The following is a 27,608-nucleotide window of genomic DNA, read 5'->3' on the forward strand; positions in this document are numbered from 1 at the left end:
AAACCCTTGCAGTTTCCATATAAACACAGCCTAGAAGCGCATCAGAGTACCTGAAATAATGATGGCATGATCCAGCAGAGGGCACTCTTTTCTTCGAATGCCCTCTTGACTCATCAGAATAACACGGCCGTAATATTATGTTGTTTTGCTGTGGGCAAAAGAAAGATAAAATCCCCCTGAGCAATTGGAAGTAGTGGAAGTATTTTGGTTTCTACACTGTAGACGGCAAAGTAACAAAGAAATCTGTGGAGTCAGCTTTCCACCCGAGTGGTGTGGCGGAGGACAGACGGCCAGTGCAACAATGCTCATTCAGACTTGCCCTATAGTCACTATATTTCATTAAATTGTCACATATCCTTTTAGAAGCACCTGTCAGAGTGCTGAGACTCAAACGTGTACCTGTTCTACTCACATACGTTTCACGACTATTCAGTAAATCCCAGTATATTCGGGATTTCAGCTTGTAAATAAAGGATATCAATTAAATGTAAGGCCTCATGTAGTGCGGTACCATCAGCAGAGGGTGCACCGCTCATTGAAATGCCGGTATAGTTCCTAACATTCCCTGCAATCCCACACCTAATGAAAATGAGCCAATTAGAGAGAAGAACAAAGGGAAGGGGACTCCTGAGGCACAGTGGATAAGATACCGTGATACAAGCCATACAGAGAAAGAAAGAAAGAAAGAAAGAAAGAGAATGTCAGCATATCTCTCTGTCTGCCTCATCATTTCTTTATAAATTCTCTCACTCTCTCTCTCTCTGCCTCTGTCTGTGTCCATCGCTGTCACCGTCTCCTCCATCCTGGGTTCCTCTTTTGTGTTCATGTGTGCGTCAAATTGAAAAACCTAAATACACATTATTGAAGAGATGGAATGATATACAATTTAATTACATGTTGCATTAAAAACCTCTTACAATATAATGATAATAATTGATTGTGGAGAAGTTTTATCATTGGGATAATTATGAATCCACTAGCGCTGCATGGCTGGAGGCCAAATACCCGTTGAGTGCAGCAGTGCTTCAAGGTAGTGGTGGACTTAAGTTCTCGTATTCCTGTGTTTGACATTCAGAATTGGCCGTATTTCAATGCTAAGTTTTCTTATGCACCAGAAACCTTAAAAAAAAGTATTACTTTAAAAACAATACCTTAGTGGCCAAGGTGATGCAGTAGAGAGACAGTTTATTGTCCTCATTTGGACATTTAAAAAGCAACACTGGACTTATTAGCATCCATCGCCAGACATGCAATGTAGAAAATCATTAAAAACGGAAAACATCATTGAAAACCAGGAGCATAAATAAATGTAATTGAAACAGGAAAGTAAGGTTTGAGGAGGTGAGCTGTGATTTATTGCACATTTATCTCTCAATTAGCACTGCTGCAGACTTCCTTTGCTTTCAATTTTCTTTTTTTATTCTTCCTGCTTTTGAGCTTTGACTGAAATTGCTTTCTCTATTTTACTTAACTAATTTCTTATCTTTGTCCCATAATAATTTTCTTCTTTTTTGTCACTTCTATAAGTCGCTCTGCCTTACCCTGCCCTATTTTCTCTGCTTTCATCCTCTTTATGGACATTGTCTTGTCTTTCTCTCTCTCTCTCTCTCCCCTCGTGCTTCTCTTTCAGCCCATCAAGGTCATTCATCACTCCTTCTTTCATGACCCAAGCTTTAGATAAATAGGTCGGGTTCTGTTTAAATTTATCCATCAATCCGTCATCATCCGTAGATGGAGCCTGGGGGGGTTCCACCACATATTATGTCTTTTTCTCTAGTTGTACTTTTATTGTGACTAATATCTTTTATGAAGCTGAAATCATGATTATACCTCATACATTTCATTTTACTGTGCAGCTGTATATTATCAACAATCAACACTAGAACGTACAACCTGTAACTTGCCCTGCTTTTCTAAGGATGAATGAAAATAAGTCCAGAATTAGTCTTTTGGGCCTTTCTGTTACTTTTCCCTCCATTGTCCCCGATGCATGACTTGTGTGAACAGTCACACCCCGAGGGTTACTGAACCAAACAGCAGCAAACTCCCCCGGACCCTCATCAGTCCTGCTCCCCTTCACTTTGCCCTCTCAGTGAGAGAACCGGCACAGACTATATAAAGAATCAGAAGGAAGGAAGGAACAGAGTATCTCTATTAATACCTAAGAGGATGTCAGCAGACATGTATAATTGATATAACGGCTGTTTGTGTCGCTTTTGAGAGTCGGCTGCGCTCAGATCAGTGTTTCTTCAGGTCACACACTGCGGTGCTGAGACAAAGAGGAAATGTGATGTTGTGGGAGCATCCAGTCTCCTGTCCTGAAGATTATATAACCTTAATCTGCCTCTGCATTGGCCTCTGTGGATGTGTGTGTGTGTGTGTGTGTCGCAGAGGGAGAGGGCGAGACTTGCCTCAGATGACTTATGCCTCTATAGACATACTTTTACATTCCATACACTGATGCCAGATTGGCACTGGATTGTGTCATCGCTGCCAGAATGGAAAGTAAATGGTATATAGTCTCCATTGTTATGGTACTTACTTAATAAAACAGTTTACGTCCATCTTTCACATGCTCACAGAATTTCTATACATATTCACTTCATATAACTGACTTTCCCAAGCACATTTGGGCATACGGACTGAAGAGAAAAGGGGGTAGCTGTGGTCTGTCTGGATAAAAAAAATAATGTCATTAATTAAACATTAAATGTTTACTTTTCATTGAATTTCTGACGTGATTTTTGCATGTTTTAGATGTTTCCTCGGTCCAACGGTCCACCTGATTCAAATCAGCCCATCATCAAGGCGTTCATTTGAATCAGGTGTGTTGGAGCGAGGACACACAGGCCAGTGTGGGATTAGTGTCGTGAGCGTCAACAGCGACGTGAAGCGAATTACAAATGTGGCGGACAATATCGTTACACTGAGGACTAGCAATATTTCATCATCATTGCGCTTTTTAGATTTCCATTGCAGTGAGAGTTGAAAAAAACTGGACATGCAGGTGTGACAGCAGATTACCATAGTTTCAATGATATATGGGAAATGTATAGAACAGTAGAAATAGTAAGTAAGGATGGGTATAAATGGGATTTCATCATAGACTGATGTTGGTACTGCTTATCAGTGCCAATACTAAGTTGATAATGTTTTTGCTACGTCCAAGTATTGCCAGAATTTGAGTTGAAATGTAAGAAAAGACCAATATATTATCATCAGAATGTGCAAAAAGGAGTAATATGTAACAAAAGGTCACTTTCTATCATGCAATGCCACGATTTCAGGGACATGTTAGCACATCTGCTCCAAAAACATTATGCAAATACGCTTGTGCCACAATCGCGTGCCCATCCATTATAACACTCGCTAGTGTATTTTTCAGCACCTGCAAAACAAGGACCTTCAGTGTATCTGGTGGCAGAGTTGTTGGACTTCTGCCTTCTACTTCAAAGATGTCATGAGTCCAAATCTAAACTCCAACAGAGTGAGCAGATTGGTGACAGAGCTGGCAGGCATCCAAACAGCAGGAGTTCAGCCGAGCAGAGCAGGAGAAGTTTGGCAGGTGTCGCTGGTTTGCAGGTGATTCTGAAACACAGGCTGTCAGAGACTCAACTGAACTGAACTGAACTGAACTTCAAAGTAAAAGACACAGTGCCATTGGTGGTACATACAGGGTCACTGCAGGCATGATGGATAGATAAAGGATAAAGCATTGTGGATGTTTAGGTGAATGAACAGAGCCAGAAAGGATGGATGGAATGGAAAGGAAGCCACTCTGTGTCACAGACAAACGATTAACAGGAGGGGGAGTCTTTAACTATTATTCTTCCACTCATGGATATGGGAATGGCATATGCACAAACAGCTAAAACAATTCATTGTACTGTTATTATCCCTATCTTTTACTGCCCGCAGCAGCTGACTATGGTGCTGATAACAACAAGTGTATGTTTTATTGAGTTATTACAAGTATTGCCCACAGCCACACAGTTACATATTACATTATCATACTCTCACACATTTCATTAGGCTGATTGTTTAAGTTGCAGCGATTGATAATGTCTTAAGACGTAGTAAAAGAACAAGGAGGTTTCAGATTCATTCAGACATGCTAATGTGCGTGTGTGTGTGCGTGTGTGTTTATTGATACAGAGGGAGTGCGGTTTTATCATTTGGAGTAAAAGCAGCAGCCCCGGTGTTTCCCTCTGCGACTCGCTCTGCTTTCCACTCGGCTTCAGTGTAATGTGATGTGATGTGATGTGGTGGATTCCCATGGCATTTACTTATCTGAAAGCGTGCAGGCCGCCATCATTTCACAGCTGCGTTGCTTCCACATCGTTACCAGCAAACACAGCTCGAGACAACAAAGACCTGAACCCAGCAGCTGACAGTAAACAGATAACTAGTGCTTTTGCCTGTGAGCACAGAGTCTCACACACACACACACACACACACACACACACAAAACACCGCCACACTCGGGGGCGTTGATGGCGAATTCCAGACTTGACAACAGTCCCTGCAGCTAAAGACTCTCACACCTGTGACTTTAGACAAACCCTATTCACACACTGTGTCATGACGTGCTGCAGTTGTGTGTAGGTGTGACACGGACTGTCCTGTGCACTCACAACACAACAAGCAACACAACAAGACTCTCTCCCAGGTAGGGGTGGGAGGGAAATCCATTAAATATTTTGCGATATTTTGTTATATATTTGTTATTATATAATTATCTATTTTATTTTTTTTTAACTGACGTTACAAATAAATATTCAACTTTTTGTGGATTAGCATAAAAAAAATCAATTTCAAACGTTTCAGTCCACTAGGTGGTGCCAAGTGCTCACTCTTACTACAGCTGTTGCCTGAGTATATCGCGATATATGATTCTGCAGATACTCTGCAGGTATTTTGCAATGTCGTTATAATATCGTATTGTGATAATATTGTATCACACACACAAACACACAAATCTTCTTCTCTCAGCTCCTCCCTCTAGGGGTCACTATAGCGCATCATCTGCCTCCATCTTGTCCTATACTTTGTGTAATCCTCTGTTATAAAAGTTTATATCAGTATCAATATTTAAGGCAGCCTGTGGCCAAGTGGAAAGGGAACTTGACTTGTAACCCAAGGGTCGCTGGTTCAAATCCCCACCTTGCCAAAAAGGGCTTGGGTACCCCTGAGCAACATAGGTACCAATGCACACATTGGGGGTTGGGTACCTATGTTGTATGTAACAGATCGGCTGATACATACAACATTAAAGTTTAATAATCCCCTTAGGCCTCTGCATTTGACCCATCCTAGAATTAGGATGCAGTGGGCTGCCACACTGAGTAGCACCTGGGTGCTGTTGTATTTATCAGCCGATCTGTGGTTGTCTGGAACAACCCCTAAAAAAAGGGGTGGTCACTCCAAAATAATAATTTAGATTTCTTTCTGTTAGCTCACTTTGAATTTTGTAAATGAATACATTTAAACAATCACAATTTATATTTGTGAAAACATTCATACTTTTACACAGTAATGTGTGTTTTTGGACCTCAGTCAGTTTCTAAAAAGACGTCTAACTGCTGTCAAGTGTAGTTATTACTACACTAAAACATTGTAAAAACAACAACATCAAACTGATAACATGAACATAAACCATACAATTATGGAAGCCAGTGATGTATATTTAATGGTAATGAAAGGTTCCATATCATGACCGCTATTATCCAACAACATTTCTTTTCTTTTTTTTTTTTAACAGCTTGATAGTGTAAGACAATAGAGTTTAATTACATCCATTGTATATGATCCTCCCAGTGTATTAACCTCACACCATTCCCACAACATTATTATGTTAATTTGTCAACATAATGTACATTATCATTAAATTATGTACACGCATAATCTTTTGTTCCCTCAGCTATGTGAGAGTGGATGATTGTGTATGGGGAAGCTACAGATGAATCGCTCCTTCTGGGACCAATAACGTTTTCTGAATCTGGATCTGAATTATGTGACTTGGAGCTCATTTAAGTTGGCAACAGTTCTTTGGAGATGAATGAAACCTATATACAGCGGTGCCATTTACCAGAATTAAAAGGGCATTTGGTCACGCATACAGAAGCAGTCTTTGAATCCTATTACTTAAGGATAGAGTGCTCTGATTTCCTTTATCATCTTCATTTAACCAAGTACTGTGTCTTCTTAGTCCAAAACTCCCATGTCTCTGTCCTACACAGGGAGAACACTGCATAGCACATTTCATTTACAGAAATGTAAAATGTAAAAGAGAGCTGTAATCATAACAGAAACTAATTGAAGAGAGGCAAACGGTCACAGTAGCAGTAAATTCAATTACTCGTGGTACGTGGATGTGAATTCCACATCTATTGATGATCCAGGTGATGCGGAGCAAATCAACCGTCAGCAAATCGAGTTGAAATATTTGCTATACCTCATTGCACTTGCGTCACAATGTTTTTGTTGTGATCAGATCACAATCAGACTGAGCTGAATCATGTGGATGTGCCGGAGAGAGAGCAATACCACTTGGTTGTAATTGCATCGAGATACATACGTGTCAAAGACTTATCTAAGCGGTGATAAATTCTGTGGTCGTATGCTGGGCATGCCTTTCATGGGGTCAGATTTTCATGTTCCGCTCACCATGGTTCAGTGACAAACACAATACGTCGCGTGAATGGCCGCTTGTCTCTGTGACAGACAGGGGACTTGTCTATCCCTCCTGCCACCTAATGTCAGGTGTGAGTGACGCCAGCCCACATAACCCATAATGGTTAACAGTGCCAGGCATATCTGGTGACCTTCAGAAGGTAATGGTCTTGCTGCGTAGCGTTGTAGACTTCATTTAGCCCTAGAAACAAAACAGTTGCATGTGTTGCTCTGTATATGGTTCCCCCATTATTGTCTCACGAGTGCCGGCTGCCACATCAGTGAGCCGGTGAGAGCAGAGAAACATAGTGTTTAGATGTTTGCATGTACAGCAGTTCGTATGTATATTATGTTGTGTTTATGCAATAAAAGTAACTTCTTAACTGCTCTATAGTGCATAAATGATTCAAGTGAAGCCTCTTACACTTAAGAGTTCATTTTTCCAAGCATTAAAAAGGTTTTTGGTGAAGGTTACGCCACACACCACATTAATGACTACAAATGTCAGCCTGTGTTGGCAACTACCACTTTGAATGAGGTGCATTGTTGACTAACAGTGAATGGTGAACCACTTTGTTTGAATTCATAAAGATGAGGAGATGAAGTAGAGAAGAAGAGAAAGAGGAGCAGACTCCTGCTGTGACGCTAAAGGTACACAGGACGAGGGAGAGAGAGAAAACCAGTGCTGTGTTTGTGTTCAGCATGTCAATGAGCTGTAACCAACATGGTGGAAATGCTGTTTCTCTACATGTTTTTTTGACATGCAATAAGAATTTCTTTTGACAAACAAAAGAAAAGTGACATGACACCGAGAGACACTAGAGACAGTGGGAAATGTTTCTCTCTCACATAGATTCAGTCGAGCAGATGACGTGATATGTGAACAACCCAACGGACAATCTACAACAGCAACAGCACACCATGACTAAACCACAGCTAAGTTGATGTCCACAAACCAAGAAGATGGTGAAAGGATTCTGAAGTTAACGGTCCAAACAGATGAAGATGAAAGCACCTCATGCACCTCATTGCACTAAAATGAACATAAACCCATTGGGAGAGAAATGAAAACGAGATAGCAGTCCTGCCCACCACACTACTGTTCCTCTATGTTCCAGTCATTAAACATGTTGGCCTTTTTAGCAGTTGTGTTGTGAATGTGCAAGAATCTCCCTGAGGTAATGTTGAAAAGCATGAAGCCAAGTTAGTAAATTGTTACAAAAATGACTTTAATTCCTCTAGTGACACAAGTGTGTGGAGGCTTCAGGCTGATTACACACACACACACACACACACACACACAGCTAATAAATGGTAGTGTGTGTAGAGTAATAAAAGCATATCAACAAGTGGGAATTCAGATTTACGAGCATCTGAATATTGTTGGTATTGGTAATAATGTACATTATTATTTCCAACGATTGTAGTGTGTGCATTTAAGCCTCTAGTTCTTCCTCAGATACCAATACTTCGATCGTGGGTGGTGATAATTAGCTGTGAAATCACCAAGGACCAAGTTAGTGAATATTATGTTCTGGCTCATAAAGCTCTAGTTCTTCCTGAAAATGAAACAAGCTCTTAGATTCACTTACTGCTCTTTCCAATGGTTTCCCAAGTCATAAATAATATTAAACAATAACAATGCATAATGTACACAGAGAAGTTGTACAAATGTATTTTGGTTTTATGGCTACAGTTTGCTCAAGTTAAAGTAATAGTAAGTCAGCGGTTTCACAGCACTTTCCTCTCTCTGGTTTCCAGCCACAGGTTAAATTATAAAGGAACTCTGTGAATTCTTATTGCATTTTTATTGATTTGATGTCCACTCAAAGTGATTCTTTAATGGCCGTTCTTTAATTAAATAACTAAAAAATCTGAACATAAGGGGCAGAAACACTCAAAAGCAGGTGATTGTGAAACAAACAGAAAATCCAAAGTACTTATCAACTCAGAGAGTGAAATACAACCAGAGAGGCAGGGACGATTGAACACAGGTGGAACACATCAGGGCAGGCCAGAGAATCAGCATCGAGGGAAACTAGACAACAACTAGTGAAGTCTGTCCCACACTAGAGAATTTTAAAATCTGACTGGGAGACCACAGACACAACAAATTCTGTAACCAGTTTTTGATGTTTTAATCCTTAGAAAGCACGGACTAGAAGATTCGAGTCAAGACGCAGGACCACACTCTTATGATTGCAGGGAGGAGATTGCAGGGATTTGGGTTTTGTGCTGTGACTGGCTGAAAAGATGGAATCAACTTGGCTTGTTCAAGGTAGAGACTGTCCTCCAATAAAACGTGCATATAGGTCGTATGCAGGAATTACGACCTATGTTTACGTTTTCAAAACATGCGCCTCTAGCGGTTGTATACATAACAGCAACCACTTCCGCCTTAGACGCCGTATCTAGTGGCTTCGCTGATGCCGGCACCGGCAGTCGGCTCAGTAGCGAGAGCGCTGCGCAGGAAAATGGTCGACAATGGTTCGGTCCCTAACTATACCACCTTTTTAATATTTTTTTTATTTTTACTACCTAACCCTGTCTTTTTGCCCTAACCCTACCCTCAGTAACATCTGTGCATATTCGAGTTGGAAAATACTACCTTTACGTCGCATTCAGGGGTTTGAAAAAAACGACCCACAGTCACGTTTTCAGAAAACGACCTATATGTACGTTTTCAGGGGTTGAAAAAACGACCTATATGTACGTTTCAGTTGGAGGACAGGTTGCAAGGTACGGTCTAAACAAAAGTATGCAACATCCGTTTCCCGGTCAGCTTGCTCTCACTGGTGATTGTGGGGTACTGCTCACCCCGCAATCACTGTTCAGTCAGGATAATTTGTTCAGGTAGTGTGTTCAAATCAGGCTAAAATTGGAAGCATTGTTGGAAGGGCCAATGATCCTCTAGTGTGTCGCAGGCTTTAAACAACACAAGGTACAAACTAAACAAAATAATAATAAAGGAAACTAACAAGAAATAAACTGAACTGAAAACAACTTAAAGTCCAATTCAAAATAAATAGACCACAACAAAATTCCAAAGAGGAACAAAGAGGTACTGATGAAATCATAATCCTAAAGAAAAGCTGTGATCATAGGCTTGGTGCAGGCCATCATAGAAAAAGATTATTCAAGATTTGTGGTCATTTATAGAGCTGCCTTTACATCAGAGGTAGTAAGAAGACCAGTTTCAGGACAACTGAGAGAAAACAATTTGTTCATTGTCATTTGTTGGATCTTTGAGGCAGGATGAGTAATTTGGGGACCTTCAGGTTTTAATGCATTAAAACCTCTATGTCAGTGTGCAGTAAGTGTATATGGCCATATACAGTTTATATGCATTGAAGCCATCCAAGAACAGGATGGGTTGTCTTCCCCTATCTGTCCTTCTTTGTACTTGACTGTCACCATCAATCAGCTGTGAGCTTTGTCATTCTCGGATTGTCTCCGCCAGCCGAGGTGTTGCGGAATTGAAGGAGAGCCTCATCTCCCAAACAACTGGCTCCCATAACATGTTACCGGTCCCCCAGTGGTTGGCTTAAATGGAACAGGGATAATAGGAAGAATTCTAATCAAGAGTGTGATAGTGGAGAGTGAGGGTTTGGAGGGAAGAGAGAAATGGATGGAGACAGATGAGATGATAAAAGGAAGGGATGGAATGTCAGGTAATCAGGGGGGAAAGGGTAAAAAGGAGAAAGGGGAATTTATAACAGTGCGTCAGTGGGTGTGTGTGGGGGGGGGGGGGGGGTGAGGGAGAAGGACTATGATAGGTCACACCGACATTTACAGGCGGAGGGGGGGTCAGAAGGTCACCATTAAACCTTTACATGCCCCACATGTACACTCTCCTGTGTATTGTGTTATAGCCTCAGAGCATGCGTTCAGTGTGCTGAAATCCTGTTTGCTTCCACTGATGTATGGGTAAGAGTTCGGGGATTCACTTTTAATGACTCTGGCACACGGGCTACCCTTACTGACGAATGGCTGTAATTACCTCCTGTGGGCTGTGATAGTGCTATACCTCCCAAACATTGCCAACATTGGACTGTCCATAGAAGATGTGATACCTCTATCATGACCTTTGTGGTGTGAGCTCATTGGTCTGGTGAGCTGTATCAGTATAAAAGAAAATTATGTTGAAGCCCACTATTACCCTTTGAATGGGTTTCTATGTTGGTCAGAAATATACTCCAAAGCAAGGATCACAGGCTACTCCACGTTCCAATTAAAGGGACTCCCAAATCAGCACCAAAGATTTTGTCTCTCCAGGAGACCACTATGTTCTCTTTCCTTTGACATTTTCACCATCATGTTGTCCTTTGTTCTTTCTCTGATAGCTTACATTGACTTGACCACTAGAGCTGGTTCATAATTGGGTTTGGGAACTGGACGCACACTGTAGCAGTGCTAATATGAAAGGGCTGTCATAACCTATTTTGGCAGCTTTTTAAAAAAAAAAAAAATAATAATAATAATTTAAACACCATATAAACCAAACATTTTTGTTTTTAAAGTAGTGGTTAAAGCTCAAGTCTGTAATTGCTTTCTAAAACACTTTATCTTGCTAGTAGAAATCTTTTTGCATGGCCTCACAGCTTTAAAGTTAAAGAGTAATAAACACAACAAATCATTGTGTTTGGACTGATTGGACTGATTCCGTGGCGCAGACCTCTGCAGATGGGTTACGCCCTATGAGCAGGCATGGGGCGTAATGTATGGGTAAGAGTTCGTACAAAGAAAATCATCTATGGATAAGCAGAAAGTCAATGACAGTGTCTTGACGACGTTGACGTAGTTGATATACTGTAGCCGACGTAATTCTACCCCGTGAGACTCCTTAAAAGTTCCTCTCCAAGAATCCAGAGCCATGCGATTGTCTCTGTGGTCTTGTAGAGATACTGTAAAGCCAAATTGTGGTGGGTCCATTTACTCATCTGTGGGTTTCACACCTCGTCCCTGGGGATGACTGTTTTCCAGAATAGCCCTTCTGATGATGACACAGTGTGGAGGAACCCCTTCTCCTGTGAAGAGCGTTTGTCATGCAGGCTTTTTGTGAAACATTGCTATGAAGATCAACCCATTCAACTCAACAGTCTCATTAAACGAATGTCTGTGATGCCATTGCTGACGTCAATCCATGAATATTAAATAAAAGGTTACACAATATAGCATAAAAACTTGATGAGCAATGTGCTAGAGTGCTCTCAGATCATCATATATGTGCTGGTTCTTCACAGTGAGCTATATGAATTATTGTGCTGTGAGGCCCCTCATCTGTTTATGACCCACGCATGCACAGTGATGTTGGTTTTCTAATCAGCTTTAAAGATGAAAGTGCCGGGATACAGTGACGACAGATGGAGCTAATTCAAAAATTATTGTGACGAGAGAGAATCATCACTGCTGCATTATTAATGCCTGCCCTGAGGGGAGTAGCTGATTGCTTACATCCACTTGACATGTCTCAGATTATTGACTTTTTCAAGGTAGGAGCTGCAGCCATGGATGAATATGCCACGAGAGGTACAGTATATCCCCAGCAATTGACTTGACCCTCCATCTCTGCACTAAATTACTTTAATAATGAGCAGGACAGCAACGTTTCAGTACTTTCCTACAGCAAAGGCTTGAAAGTTTGTGTGTGTGATTTTTGTGTGAAATGGGTTAGTGCTGCAGAGTTGAAGGGAGCTGCACAGAGTTCATCTATGGGGGAAGCTTTGATACCTAGGGCCAAGTTATGCTACACAAAAAAGGGGTAGGTTGATATCTACTGGGAAATATCTTGCAATTTGGGTTGGTGGACATGTCTGTTAGAAGCTGTGCTAGGTATATAGGGAATATTTCTATGTTGTTGATCCGAGAGAGGCTTGGATATATGTGGATGGAAATGTAATCTGGATGTAAGGCAAGTGGAAATAAATGTGCAAACCCCTAACGTGACTCTTCCTTGCCTTGGTGATTGAGGAACTGAAACAGTACCTACGAGTCAAGCCCATAGGAACCTGCCTCACAACTTTGGGTGGCTTTGGAATTACGTTTACGTTTGCCACTACATTTATATTAGAACAATTACAGTCAAAGATCAAAGCATCCATCCACTACCTACAAAACGTTTGTTATTCAAGGGTGGAGCCAATTCCAGCTAGTAGCAGAACTGATCCCTATGGATTATGGTCTAAAACATATAAATATGTGACAATTCTTACAACGTCGGAAGGATAGTAAAGGCCTTGTAAGTCATTGGGAGAGTTTGCAATCTACCCTGTGAAAAAAACAGATCATTATCGTTATGGTTACACCACAGTAAAGCAGTTTCAGTGTTATGTATGCAGCCACACTCAAAGATTCAAGCATGTATCAGTTTTTCCTGGTCAGGTTTTCTTTCATTTCCACATGTCTTATACCACAGTTTCTGTTAATAATCTCCAAATTTGTCCCAGCCCAAAAAGTATTGGCATGTAATCTGCAAATAAACCTTGCAAATCTCATTGATATATAACATTAAAAAGGTTTGGGCCCAAAACTGACCCTTGTGGAACACCACATTGTGTGTGATTGACGTAGTGTCCTAGTCTCCTTAAACTGAACAAACTGTTTCATGTTTCCTTAATAACGTCTGATCCAGTTGTGGATGTTGTGTAATCTGAAAAATGACAATGAATGGTTTATTGTATCAAATGCATTTTTAAACTAAATGAATGTACCATTGTGAATCGTTATTGCTGTATTTACTTGTTCTGAATCAAATTATATTGTATTACCATTTCTTAAGAGTGGAATTAGCTTAGCTATCTTATTTGTTCTGGAAAGATGCCAGTTTGGAAAGCCAGAACACAGATGTTAGTCAGTTTAATTATGCAGTGACTTTTTTCTTTATTATTATCATACCAATGAAATCACTATCTTTCATAACAATGTAGATAATTGTATTCTCACTTGTCTCTTCAAGAGACACTGACTGCAAAAATGTATTCCCACTGGTTCCACTTACTGTGCTCTTAAGTCAATATTTAGTCAATAGTGGATCAAAGATAAGAAGCAAACTCATTCATTAGCAGAAGTGTGTTGACCTGGCACACTGTTGATCCCAAGGACAGAAAGAAAAGAAAAGAAATGTAGAAAGAAAGAAAGAAAGAAAGAAAGAAAGAAAGAAATGTAGAAAGAAAGAAAGAAAGGTTACAGGTCTGTTAATCAGGAGCTATTTGATGCACCTGTGTTCTCCCACAGTTGCCCCTTTGTCTGGAGCTTTTCTGGCACTATACAACTCAAAATCTTCCATGTGCTTGTTTTTTATTTTCCTTTAACTTCAAATTACAATAATATTACTTAGTCTGTATCATTATTGTTGTCAGTTTATTTTAATATAACTTGTGTTTCATTTTTATTGTTGTGAGTTGATATGTATCAGAAGTGTCTTGACCTCACATCATTTTAATCCATGTTGGAGCTGTGAAAAAGAAAAGCAGAAGTAAATAAATAGTAAATGTTACTGACAGAGACCCAGAATCTAAGTCGCAGGTGTTAATCTGTTAATCTGGAGCTATTGGGTGCGCCTGTGTTCTCCCATAGCTGCTCTTGGCACTATACAACTCAAAATCTTCCATGTGCTTCTTATGGCACTTTTTCCCCCTTTAACTTCAAATTATAATAATTATAAATCTTTAGTTTCTGTCGTTATTGTTTATTTTAATATAACTTATATTTCATTTTTTATAGTTGTGGGTTGACATTTATCAGAAGTGTGTTGACCTCACACACTTTTGATCCACTAAAGACAGCAGAAAGAAGGACAGAGATAAATAAATAAATAGTAGATTTTACAGACAGAAACACAGAATCTAAGTCACAGGTCTCTTAATCAGGGGCTATTGGGTGCACCTGTGATCTCCCACAGCTGCAGGCATCAGTCTGGCTGGGAGGTAACAAGAGCAGGTTGGAGAGTCACTGCTCAGTTGATTTTCTGTTGAGTTGGGTGTGTTGTGAAAAATGTGTTTTCTTCTCATGTATTTTACAATTTGTGACTCCTGCTTCGATAGTTTTGGGATCATTTTGGTAGAATAAGTGGGTCGCTGTGGAAAGTTTTCTACCAAACTGTAGCAAACACAACGTCCCATTTGTTGGGGTGTTTTCTTATTAGTTTCACAAACACTACCCCTAACTTTAAGGTTGTTTTCTGGGGAAATGTTCAAATCTGGGGGAAATGTCTTTCACTTGGAAGTTTGTTTTGTTCACTGCAGTAAATAAAATTGGATTTGGGTCATTGAGAAATGCACTTTGCAAAAGAAACATGGAACGCACTCCTGCAATCCATGTTTGGCATTACATTGACATCAGGAAGCATAAAAGATGCAATGAAACAGACCGTAGTCACGATTTTGTTTGGGAAATCGATTCTTACTGATTATTCTGAGGTGGGAGTCGCTGATCCTACTGCTGAAGTTGCATTAAATTGGCTAGACATGAAGCTCAAGCTGGTTGGATTACTGGGAAAGTCAAAGTCAGGAGGTCATTTGTTTGAGAGAGCTGGAATCAAAAGACTTTGATTTAGCTCTAAACAGCCAACCTGTGCCTCCATTTTAATGAGACAAATTGGGATGAGTTTCAGATGAATCCTGGCCAGTGCTACTCCAAAATGTTCACAGTGTTTATGCATCATTGTTTGTGGCTCAGATATCTGACTACAAGACTGTGAAAGAGGCCATTCTCTGGGCTTATGGATTAGTGCCAGAAGCACATAGGCAGCAGTTCTGAAAGCTCAAACACAGATGGGATTTGCAACGGAATAGTTTTGTTTGAGCCTTGGTACAAATCTCCGGATGTTGAAGATCTGTTATTGGATCAAGATCTTGTCGGAAACAATTCAAGAGCTGGGTTTATGAACGAAGACATGGGTCATGGAAATGAGTTGGTTTAAAGAAATGTTTTATACTGTGATCTTGGAATCTGATGTGATCACTGGTCCTGTGGCGGTAGCTCTGAGGGATGAAGTAGAGATGTTTTGGCTGGTGATGGTCACAAGTCACTCAGCAAACATAATAACAGCCACATAGGCGAACATGACGGAAAGCAAGCAAGCAAGGAAGAGAAAGATGTGGAAACATTTCAAAATGTGATTAGAAAATGAGGGGTTCTGCTCTTGCTTACCCTTTCCGGATGCTGAGAGCAATAGTTGCGGATACCTTGGTTAATATAAGTACAATGTGAACATCAGAACACATTAACCTTTTGGCTGACTGACACAGTTGATGGAATATTTCAGCGTCTAGAATAACAGCATAAAGAATGTGTCACTGACTACTCTTGACATCTAACTAAATGGTGAAATATTGCTGTCTGATGAACTAAACTGAAAAAAATAATAATGAAATGACAGCTGGTTATATGTGAGACAACACATCCATGTGCTTAAAGTAATCGTCTCACATGGGCTTATATGAGCTATAGGAGCAGTTCTGCACACCTGAAGCAAACTGGCTACAAGGTTTATGTTTGATTCCCAATCAAGAAGCATCATTGTGTAGATTAACAACAGATTAACATCCCTTTTTAACAGTTTGAAAGCAGATAACCTAAATCATGTATTTCATTGTGTTAAACTTCACTTCAGGGCAACAATTAATAATTCAACAGTCACATCGGGATTAACAGGCTGTTGACAAAAATGTAGAATCTAATCTAATGTGTTCATTCTGATCAAAAATCATTAGACTCAACATTATAAACCGTAATCATTTAAGTTTCTTCTGTAAAAATACTGTCTATTTTAGGGTGAGGGTTACTGTCACACAGTGGTTAAATGTGTTTAGCTAAATCCTCCGAAATCTGTCGCCCACTAAGTGTTTGAACTGCTGTTTGGTTTGAAATATAGTAGTAAATGGAAATAAAATATTGAGTTCTGCGATGCTTCCTCTCTGGTTCACAGTCTCTGAGGGATGTACTTTGTGTGCTGATCCCTCAGTGTTTACCTCAGTGGCTTTGTCAGCAACGTCTGTCGTGTTACATTTCACTGGAGCGTCTGAAGGCTGAGGGAACCATCACAACTCAGACAACGGCACTGTAACACAGGACACCTCAACACTGTCAGAGGTTATTGCTTTCATGCTGGTGGCAGCTGTGGCCAGAGGAATTATTCAGAAAACACTGGAAATTATGTCTATTTTTCTGATTAGGACTGATGGTGGTTTTAAAAAGAAATACTAAAGGGAGACAAATGTTAAAATGCAGTTTATAAGGATGGTATTTTGGCACTTTAAGGTGCTGAAAGTGAGTATTTGACACGGCACAAAAGGTGAAGACTGTGGCTGACAGATTTTATTTGGATAAAATCTGTTTTCTGAATGATTAGGGAACGTATCTAATTGCAATATTTTGTACTGTAAGTGATTAGATTTGGTTCAGTAGTAGCTGCATTGAAGACTTTTGAAATGAAGACTTAGAAACTGTCATTAATACTAATTACTCTATATTCCACTGTGAGTTTGAGAGGTTAAAGAGATGGATTGCTTCAAACATGCATTTATTATTACACACAATGTTGTTTTTCATTGACATTTAAGTAATAATAATGGGCCGAATGATATAAACAATACGTTTATTTTAAATTTCAACCCTTGCGTTTTGCTATTTGTGTTTGAAAACAACTGATGAGCCCAATCACTGACTATGTGCAACCACATTTCAAATCTCCAAAAGAACAAGACAATCACATGGCAGACTTCACCCCATTCACGCAACAAGCCTCTGGCGGCCTCTGTTGGTCATATTGGCAAGTGTGGAAGCACAAACAGACACACAGAACCCCTAAAAACACTTCACTCCCACTCTGTGCACCTTAGGTCACCTAAAGTCTGCCTCACACTAGAGGATAATTGGTCAGATTTCTGTCCTTCCAACAATCGTCGGTGCTTCCGATTTTTAGGCTGATTATTATTATTATTATTATTATTATTATTATTATTATTATTATTATTATTATTAGAACCGATTATCTGACCAAATGATCCTGTAGTTATGAGGGGTTATTTTTTCATCGCACACGCACAACACTGACATATAAAACAGACTTTCGTGTCTGTTTATATTCTGAAGTCACGTTAAATCACATGAGCTTCTGATAGATCCCAAATCTCAGTGTTTGGAGTCTTGACTAGATTATCTACTCTGTGCTTTCTCAAGATTAAAATAGATTTGAAAATCCACTAGTGTGGGGGGGCAGACTTGAATCACTATACCCTCTCTTTGAGAAATGTCTTGGCTCTTCAGCCATGAGATGCCCTGACACTTGAAAAGAGATTAGATATTAGAGATGAGAGATTACCTACCCCTAAACCCCCCCCCCCCCCCCCCCCAGTTCTACCCTAACGCTCAGTTAGCTTTCATGTTTCGGATTGACTGCGTCATTTGTCTTTGCTGCTGAATGATGCGAGGAGGTCACCACTGAGAGGAGAAGGATGGAGGGGATTGGCAGGCTGAAAAGGTCAAACTGTGAGGGATGCTCTCAAAAACAGCGTCTCAGGTGGTTTCTGTTTTTCTGTCAATATGCTGTCATTTCTCGCCCACTCTGCAAAAATGATAAAAGATGATGATGGCACAGTCCTCCAGCACAGTGGTTCACTATGATAAAAGCGGTACCACCATGGCGTTTCTCAACTTTTATTGCTAATTGCAAACGACAATAATAATTTGAGAACAGATTTAATTTTTTTGGCCTTGTCCTTTACTGTTGTCAACGATCAGTTTGATCGGATGTTTCGCTGCAGTGTCGTCTGTGTGATTCTTAACATTATGATTTAATTGTGCACAGCTTTGACTGTTTTTTCAGTGTTTTCTCACTTTAAGAGCACACAACTCTTAAGGGAACATGGTGCATTCAGCTCATTAAAGAAGCAGGGAAAACTGTATTTTGAAACCAGGCTGAGCCTTTGTGAGCCTAACCCAACTACAGTGTTTTTTCCAAATAGACCTTTTTGTTTTTCTTCCTTTTATATTTTAACATGCAGTAAATTGTAAATAACTGCCACACATTGAAACTTATTCTGGAAAAAATGGCGAAAAGCACTTACAGGACATTTTCTGGCCCTTCTTTTTTTTTTTTTTTTTATGGTTAAAATAAGCTAAACAGGTCCAAACGGACATTTTGAGGTGCAGATGTTAAAGGGTTAATACATCATGTGATTTATTGGACTGTGTACATTAGAGCTGACGCTAACGATTATCTTCATGATCGATTAATCTGTCGATTATTTTCTCGATTAATCGTTTGGTCCATAAATATCAGAAAACCTTAAAAAATGTTGATCGGTGTTCGTCAAACCTGGAAATGATGAGGTTCTCAAATTGTTTTGTCCACAAACCAAAAATATTAACTTTTAATGATTTCTTTGTTATCCAGAGCAAAGAAATGAAGAAAATATTCACATTTAAGAAGCTTAAACAATCAGAAATCTTGTTTTAATCATGAAAAATTCAGTTTCAGCTCTAGTGTACATACATTCTGTGTTTTAGAGGTTTATGGTGAAAAGGCTGATGCTCTCTCGCATGAATATGAGAAGTTAACAATAAAACATAACTGCTTGATGATTCTTGATGATACTATATGGTAAATTGACCAGAAACGGTTTTATAAACAAATCACAGCTGCAGGCCTGTGGCTCGGCTGCCTTGAATAATCATCTCTCTCAAGGCAGAAGGACAAATGAGATAATACTGTCCTGTCTGGGTCGCACACTTTGGAACAATGACGTGACATTTTAAAATGGAGCCAGTGCTTAAACTAGCCATGTGTCATTTTCTAATATAAATATAATCTCAAGGGAAGATTGTCCTCTTTCAGGTTTGGTGAATAACCATCAAACAACACTGACAGTTTAATTTCCTCTACATCAAGAGGAAAGTGTTTGGTTACAGGGTGTTGAGCAGAGAGTGTGTGTGTGTGTGTGTGTGTGTGTGTGTAAGAGTGACACATGGTGTAAGAATATTTACACTGTATGTTTTGTTTTGTTTTGTTTTAGTCTCGAAGACCATTTAAAGTGCTTTACATGCTCACGTACACATTCATACTACAGTAGATGCTGTGTTTTCGTCATTCACACACAGTCGTCAAGGTCAGTTCATTGTCAGCAACACTTGGCTTGTGTATGAGAGGAGCAGGAGATCCATTTACTTACTTCAGCTGCTGGTTGTAATGTTGAGGCAGTGGAAAAGTGATCAATCCTGGCAGTGTTTGGTGTTCGTACACAGACGACTACTGTTGGGATTTTTGCCTTTTCAGGTTTAGTGACTTTTAATTACATTTACATTTCAGCATGTTGCAGACGCTTTTGATCCAAAGCGACTTACAGAAGAGGAATAAGCTACATAGAAGTAGTCTTGGAAAGAACTTTTTTTTTGAACTCATTAGTTTCTATTTGGGCAGCCCGTGGCCAAGTGGAAAGGGAACTTGACTTGTAACCGGAAGGTCGCCGGTTCAAATCCCCACCCGGCCAAAAAGGGCTGGGGTACCCCTGAGCAAGGTACCCAACTCCCAATGCTCCCCGGGCGCTACTCAGTGTGGCAGCCCACTGCTCCTAATTCTAGGATGGGTCAAAATGCAGAGGAATACTTTCCCTAAGGGGATTATTAAACTTTGAAATGATGTAGTTTCTGCCTTCTTTTTTTGTTTTTCTTCACATCTGTGTCTGTTTTCCTGCCCTGTCTTAACGTGTTTCACCTATGCTCAGTTATCCCTGCCTTCCTCGTACATTTAGTCCCTGACTGTTTTTGTTTCGTGTTCTTGTTTGTTTCTGTTCCCAGATATTTCCCTCTAACTTTTTTTTTGGACTGCTGTGTTTCGTTTGACTGCCTGCTAAACTAAGTCTGTCTTTTTTTGGACCAATTATCCTTTCACCTACTCTTCTGCTCTCTGCTCTTTGGGTCCTCTTGACAACGAGCTATAACACACACACACACACACAAACATACAAGTTTGCACAGCTGCTATTCTTTGGACACTGCACTGACGTCCATTTGGACAGTCTAAACAAAGCCCTGGTGCAGTAACAAATAAAACACAATCTGCTTGTGTGCAAAGTGAAAGTGCTTCTTATTGTACCTGGATAAGCCATTATGATTATTATTATTATTATCAACCAATGTGGTTATAAAGGGAATGAGAGACGGCAACTAAATTGGTTTTAAAACATGTTACACTCAAAATGCACCCATGATGAATTAAGGAACTCACTCCAACCATTTGGACCATTAGTGCAATGATTGGATTTTTCTCTATGTAACTTACAAGGTGTGTTTTTGCTCCATGGGCTGTAAACCACAAGCTCCGATTGTTAATGTGTCCTCAGCAAAGACGGCGATAAATGTGCTGTCATCCACATGACTGAAAGCAATAATTGCGTCACATTAATTATGTGGTTAAAAAAGAACTTTAATTAAGTAAAAGAATAGAGTTTGAGACGGATGACATTAAACACTGAGAGAATAATGTGCACTCACCTATTAGCTCATTGTTTTCTTTCTACGTGTGATTGATGGGTGTACCCTGTTAGGAAGCCTGCCATGGGTGTGGTGTAGCCATGCATGTTCAGTACAAGGACCAGGAATTTCCATCACTGTCTCCTACGATACTGTTTCTTCTCTTGTCCTTACAGGAAACGTCTTTGTGGTGAGTCTGGCCTTCGCTGACTTGGTGGTGGCGTTCTACCCCTACCCTCTGGTGTTGTACGCCATCTTCCATGATGGCTGGTCACTAGGAGAGACCCAGTGCAAGGTGAGCCATGTCTGTAACAGTGGCGATTGCTCTAAGACAACAAGGGACGCTCAGCTTCCTCTAGAATGTAGTCAAATATGTACTTGGTTGGACATGGAGCGCAAGGTGTCACTATCACGGATCACGGATGACGAATCGTCTTGTGATTTTTATCCTCACGTAGCAGCATTAAAAGCACTTGAAGTTGAGCTCAACTGTTTTCTATGGGATGGCACTAAATAGTTTTTGTTCTTGATGTGATTGTGGCAAAAGCGTCACTTCCAGGGAAGCTCAGCTTCCACGACTGCGGATGGGCAGGTAGGCGGGTGCGGACGCTGGGCTTCTCCATGATGATTGGAGGAACCGTCTGAAAGGCGGAACCGATTTTTGAATGACATGTTGCAGAAACATACATGACAGCGGAGCCTTTTCTGCCTTCTACACAATATAAAATAATAAAAACACTACTGCAGCATTTCAGCTTTACATAACTATCCCTTTTCCTTGTTTGCAGAATGTATGTATAAATAACTGGGCCTGAAATGAACTTCCCTTGTTTCAAAGACGAGCAACCTTCACTGCTGTGTATCACATACTGTTCAAAACCTTGACTTTATTATGCAGTCCAGAACCAGTGAAGGTCACTTTATCACGGCAGAATATCGACAACAAAAGTTACACTGCAACAGTCGTGACTTACACTAAGCTGTCATCTCTCTCTCTGTCTCAGGTGAGTGGCTTCCTCATGGGCTTAAGCGTCATTGGATCCATCTTCAATATAACAGGAATCGCCATCAACCGCTACTGTTACATCTGCCACAGCTTCAGCTACGACAAGCTGTACAGCTACCGCAACACGCTGCTGCTGGTGGCGCTCATCTGGCTGCTCACTGTTCTCGCCATCGTGCCCAACTTCTTCGTTGGCTCGCTGCAGTACGACCCGCGCGTCTACTCGTGCACATTCGCGCAGACGGTCAGCACCTCCTACACCATCACAGTGGTGGTCATCCATTTCTTCGTGCCAATCACCGTGGTCACCTTCTGCTACCTGCGCATTTGGATCCTGGTCATCCAGGTGAGGCGCAAGGTCAAGTCAGAGGTTCGCCCTCGCATCAAACCCAGCGACCTGAGGAACTTCATCACCATGTTCGTGGTGTTTGTGCTGTTTGCCATTTGTTGGGCGCCGCTTAATTTCATCGGGCTTGTTGTTGCGATAGACCCTGAAGCAGTGGCACCTCACATCCCGGAGTGGCTCTTTGTGGTCAGCTACTTCATGGCTTACTTCAACAGCTGCCTTAATGCTGTCATTTACGGCCTGCTCAACCAGAACTTCCGCAGGGAATACAAGCGGATCGTCATGTCGGTGTGGATGCCACACCTCTTCTTCCAGGAGACGTCGCGGGGGGGCACTGAGGGCATGAGGAGCAAACCCTCGCCGGGTCTCAATAACAATGAACAAATGAAAGGAGAAAGTGTCTGACACTGTTTTTCCTCCTTGTTCACACTCTTATCTCGACAGTGCCAAAGCAATTAACTCTGGTCATACAGAGTGACAGAGGACTAAGATTTATAAGTTAGCATATTGGCTACAATAGCTGTGTTATCCAGTCTGTCAAGAGTGCCATTCACGAAAGCTATGGCTCATCAAAATATGGTGTGAACAGGTTTTTATATGCTCAGCCGTCACCTGGATTTCACGTCTTTTTTTCTTCTTTTTTTTTGCATAAAACACACCAGAGACGGCAAGTAAGGCGTCAGGATCAATTCTCTTTTTTACACAAACTGTGAGGATGAAAATGACATTTATAAGCTCATTTACATAACAATGATCAAGCGCTAGCAAGTGTGTGACCTGTCGGATAAACACAGTGGTCAGAACCTGATTTATACTCCTCTTTATACATACGTTTGTGTCCCACGGTTCATGATGAAAGGTCTCCATGGAGACGGTGAATAGAAACCACACTGCATGATACATTTGTGACGAAAGTATGAGGCAACTTCTTTTTCTGTCTTTCTGTTACTTGATAGACTCAAGCATTGCATGGCGGAGTATAAACCAGGCTCAATAGTTCTACCTCAGGAGCAGAGCCCTAACTGGGACCAGGAATGAGACGTAAGCTTGGTTTTCCCTGGAACTACTGCACGGGGACCAGGCTCTTAATTAATCCGGGTAAATGTTTAACTCCTAGTAAGTCTCTGCATGGGAACTAGTTCTCTTTGAAAGTTCAGGTATCATTAGGTCAGGGTTTGCATCGCTGAACATGACTGCACGGTTGTGCTCCGGTGTTTTATTTAAGATCCCTTGTAAAAACTATCATAGTAATCTCCTCACATTAAAATGCCAGCATTTCAGGAGTTTTGAATTTGCTTTGTTAGGGGAACTCTTTTTTTGTTTTTCTGAAGCAGCCGTAGCACCACTAGATTTATAACAATGTTCCTTATTCATGACCTTGTTCAGTCTTCCACAGTAACACCGTCTGGTGGACTGGAATGAATCTCCCCTGATGCAAACACAAACAATTGTCTGCAACAACGTTTCGCTCAGTAGTTCTCAAACGGAAGCTGTCTCTCACTGCCAGAGGGTTTTTGTAAAGGTTCATTTAATAAAATGATGGATACATTTTCCAAGGGAAATAACATTATATGGACAAAAGTGTTTGGCCGCACCTTTGAATTCAGTTAAGAATTTAATTCAGGCTTTGGGCTCTAAACCCCTTCTCTTCACTCTTCACTCGTCACACTTCAGCATACCAACACTCTTTGGACTGTGCTATGCTTCCAACTTTGTGGCAACACTTTGAGGAAGGAACATGATTGTGTCCCAGTGCACAACGCAAGGACTATGAAGACGTTTTTGTTTGACTTTGAGTTTGATGTGGAAGAACTTGACTGACCTGCACAGAACCCTGACCTCAACCCCATCGAGCGCCTTTAGGATGAACAGAAATGTTCTACAGAATGAACAAAAACACTTCAAAATCTTGTAACTCCATATTTAAGTACTGTATATGTATTTGAATACATCAGTAATGGTCAGGCGTCCAAATACTTTTGTCCATATCGTGTCCATTTTTACTTCCTTAAAATGTTCCTGGGAAGTTTCAGGTACTTTTACTTTAAAATGCAGCAATATACCATTTTCTTTGGAACAGGGACATCAGGGTAGGTTCCAGAGTTAATGTAAGGGTTTAATGGATTTTTATTATTATTATTATTATTATTATTATTATTGTTTATTTCATCCTGCATTTTTCCAAAGCTGTGAATTTCATGTTTTTGTATAGTAAGCTTAGTAAAATAGGCTAAATGGATTAGCCCTAAACGTGTGTCATAACTGTACGTGTCGAGTTGTGCGCACCTCAGGTCGCCTGCCTCCTCTAATGTGTGAGCAAAAATGTGTCGAAAGTGGAGGCGTCAAGAGATTAGTCATTTGTGTGATTCATGACGTCCACAGTGTCTTCATTATCCTTATGGATTTCTGTGCTGTACTCGTCACGTGCTACTGTGTCATGTGTTTGACGCAGTCGTTTTTAAACTATACTGTGTGTCTTTAACTTGTGTTCTCTGATATTTATAACTACAGGTTAAATGCACGACTCCATCACAGACGGCGCTCACTTTTTGTTCCTCATTGAAGCCTCAAATTTCTAAGGGACATTTCTGCCGTTTTCTCAAAGGTGCCTGATTTAATTTTTCATCGCCTCAAAATAAAAATCAAACCAAAAAACGACACCACGCTGACGGACGGTTACTGTCATTTCTCAGTGTTCGTGCTGAATGGGAAGCCAGACTGACGGACATATTTCATCCAGGACTGGACATAAACATGAAGATACAATATGTTCTACTTCTGACATCTTTGCTTGTTGCATTCCTTAAGCCTTGATTTCTGTTTGTTTGAAGGAGGAATACATGAACAGTCATTTATGTACTAATAATAATAACTGTCGTGTAGGTTTTTTTTATTGCATAGCACACAGTAGATATTGATCCATTGCTCCCTCTGTCAATACGTTTTTTGGTGATTTCAGTGTTTGAAATCTTTCATTCAAGAAGACCCGGTCAGATTAAGGGCCTTTCTGCCTGGAGTTTGCATGTTCTCCTGTTTCCTCCCACAGTCCAAAAACATGCAGATTTGGGGGACTAGGGGAACCTGTCTTTCACCCTATGTCAGCTGGGATTGGCACCAGCATCTCCTCCCCCCTATGACCCTCATGTGGAAAATAAAGCAGTAGAAGATGAATTAATGAAATCTTTCATTCAGATTTACCCGAGTGACACAAAACTGCAGAAACGGGAGTGGAGCAGCAGCTCCTGTGTCCCAGATTCTCTCTTTGGACTATGGTGTTCCAGTTAAAGGCTGTGTGTGACACCTATTGTTGACTTGAACAGATTTTTATCAGATGAGCCTTTAGTTAATCAGCATAAATCTGTTCTTTCCCTGTGTCCCGGCTGGCAGCCATGATTTCAGTGACGGTGGACATGGACTGTATTTCTCAGGCTGATTCTCAGAGACAAATGTTTGGTCGTACATTCGGTGAAGTCAGGGCCATCAATGGCTCAGTCAGTGTCACACAATCACACTTGGAAAACTTTTTTTTTAACAGTATCTTAAGGGGACTGAGGCTTTTGTCTAAGCATTCACTTGTGATGTACGCAACCTGCAAGAACTGTAAGATAAGTGAAGAAGTAACTCAAATGACCTCTGGGCAACAGAGTGTCCAGTTTGGTCGGTGAAAGTGGGGAAAAGGAAAACGCATCGAAGTAATGTTTACGATAGTAACGTTTAAAAATAAAACTGTTGATATGGAGCGACACATAGTTTACAATAAATAAACATACAGAAATAAGTCATAACTTGTGTTAAGACTTGAGTGTCGGGCCGCATTAAAATTGATTGGGGGACAACATGTGGCCCGCGGGCCGCAGGTTTGGAACCTCTGATATACAGCAGCTAGCATCTATACACCCAGTGTGGACACAGTTAAACTGCACACAAGAAAACCAACTTGCTTGTGACTTTGGTCTGCACTCACCTGTGGTCAGCAGTGCTTATAAACCCATGCTTTGTCAACTGTGTGTGTGTGTGTGTGTATACAGTGCAGTATATATATATAAACCTTCTTCAGTATAAAGCAAACAAAACCCTGAAGGTATATAAAAGCACAATTTTCTATGAAGCCTGGGTGACAGTGTACTTCCTGTAATATGCAGTTTCCTGGCTTTAATCTTAGTAAAGTTGTATCTTAGTAACAATGATGAGAATCACCACTGTCTCTATGCATTTCTCTCTCTTTGTTCCATATCATGACCAGAGAACAAGGCTGCAAAAGAGGTTTTTCTCAATTCTTGTCAATATTGCAACTAATATTTCTATCCAGTCGATCTTAGTAAAGAAAACAGAAGTTAAAAAAAAAAAAAAGAAGCCAGTGAGTCAGCATTTGCAGGCTGATCTCCAGGCGTGTGTTGTATTTTAAGATGCTAAAAACAATGTGCATGCATTTTATTTTTTACTGAGCTTTTGTGTTAAATAATTCTTTATGACCTCCTTGATGGTTTTGGTTCAAGTGATGTTTCTGTCTGTAAAAGTTGCTGCTAAGCATGTGATGATGATGATGATGATGATGATGATGATGATGATGATGATCAAAATATGGACCTGATGCTGCATATTGAATCTGCTGTAAATATAATAATAATTAAAGGATGAAAAGTCTTTAAAGGAGCACCAAACAACTTTGAATATCACTTTTGTTTATTTGTCAGTAGAGAAAAGTAGGTCTTTATTGATTTATTGATTTATATATATATATATATATATATATATATATATATATATACATATATATGTATAGTTCACACTACATGACTTTAAAGGCTTTGCTGTACAGTTACAAACCATATGAGCTGCCGTACAGTCCCTGTGAAATGACTGGTGATCATCTACCAGGAGGAGGAGCCCAACCAATATCAAGCATTTTAACCAGTTTTTTTTTTTTTTCTCAAGGACAAACCATTGTGACCCAATTTACATTTTAAAATTGTGACAAGAGTAATATGTGCATCCAACTATTTGTACTGCCATCTGTAGCACAGAATATCTGGTAAAGGTAAACCACTCGTTTCTAAGTGATGAATGAACCACAGCTTCATTCAATGCATGTTTTTATTAAAGCTTCAGTAAAAG

General features: G+C 40.3%; 1 protein-coding gene across 1 annotated transcript in view; it reads left to right on the plus strand.

The window, feature by feature from the left end:
* The window catches only part of mtnr1ba (melatonin receptor type 1Ba), a 31,303-nt gene extending 4,122 nt beyond the window's left edge, over positions 1–27,181 (plus strand). Inside the window, exons 2-3 of the mRNA XM_058632958.1 lie at positions 21,321–21,439; positions 22,149–27,181. Coding sequence (XP_058488941.1) covers positions 21,321–21,439; positions 22,149–22,898 — 869 coding nt within the window. The 3' untranslated portion in view covers positions 22,899–27,181. The remainder of the gene's footprint in view (positions 1–21,320; positions 21,440–22,148) is intronic.
* Positions 27,182–27,608: the final 427 nt, after the last annotated feature.

The sequence above is a fragment of the Solea solea genome, chromosome 7 (genome assembly GCF_958295425.1).
Source record: "Solea solea chromosome 7, fSolSol10.1, whole genome shotgun sequence".
In the NCBI taxonomy this organism is placed as follows: Eukaryota; Metazoa; Chordata; class Actinopteri; order Pleuronectiformes; family Soleidae; genus Solea; species Solea solea.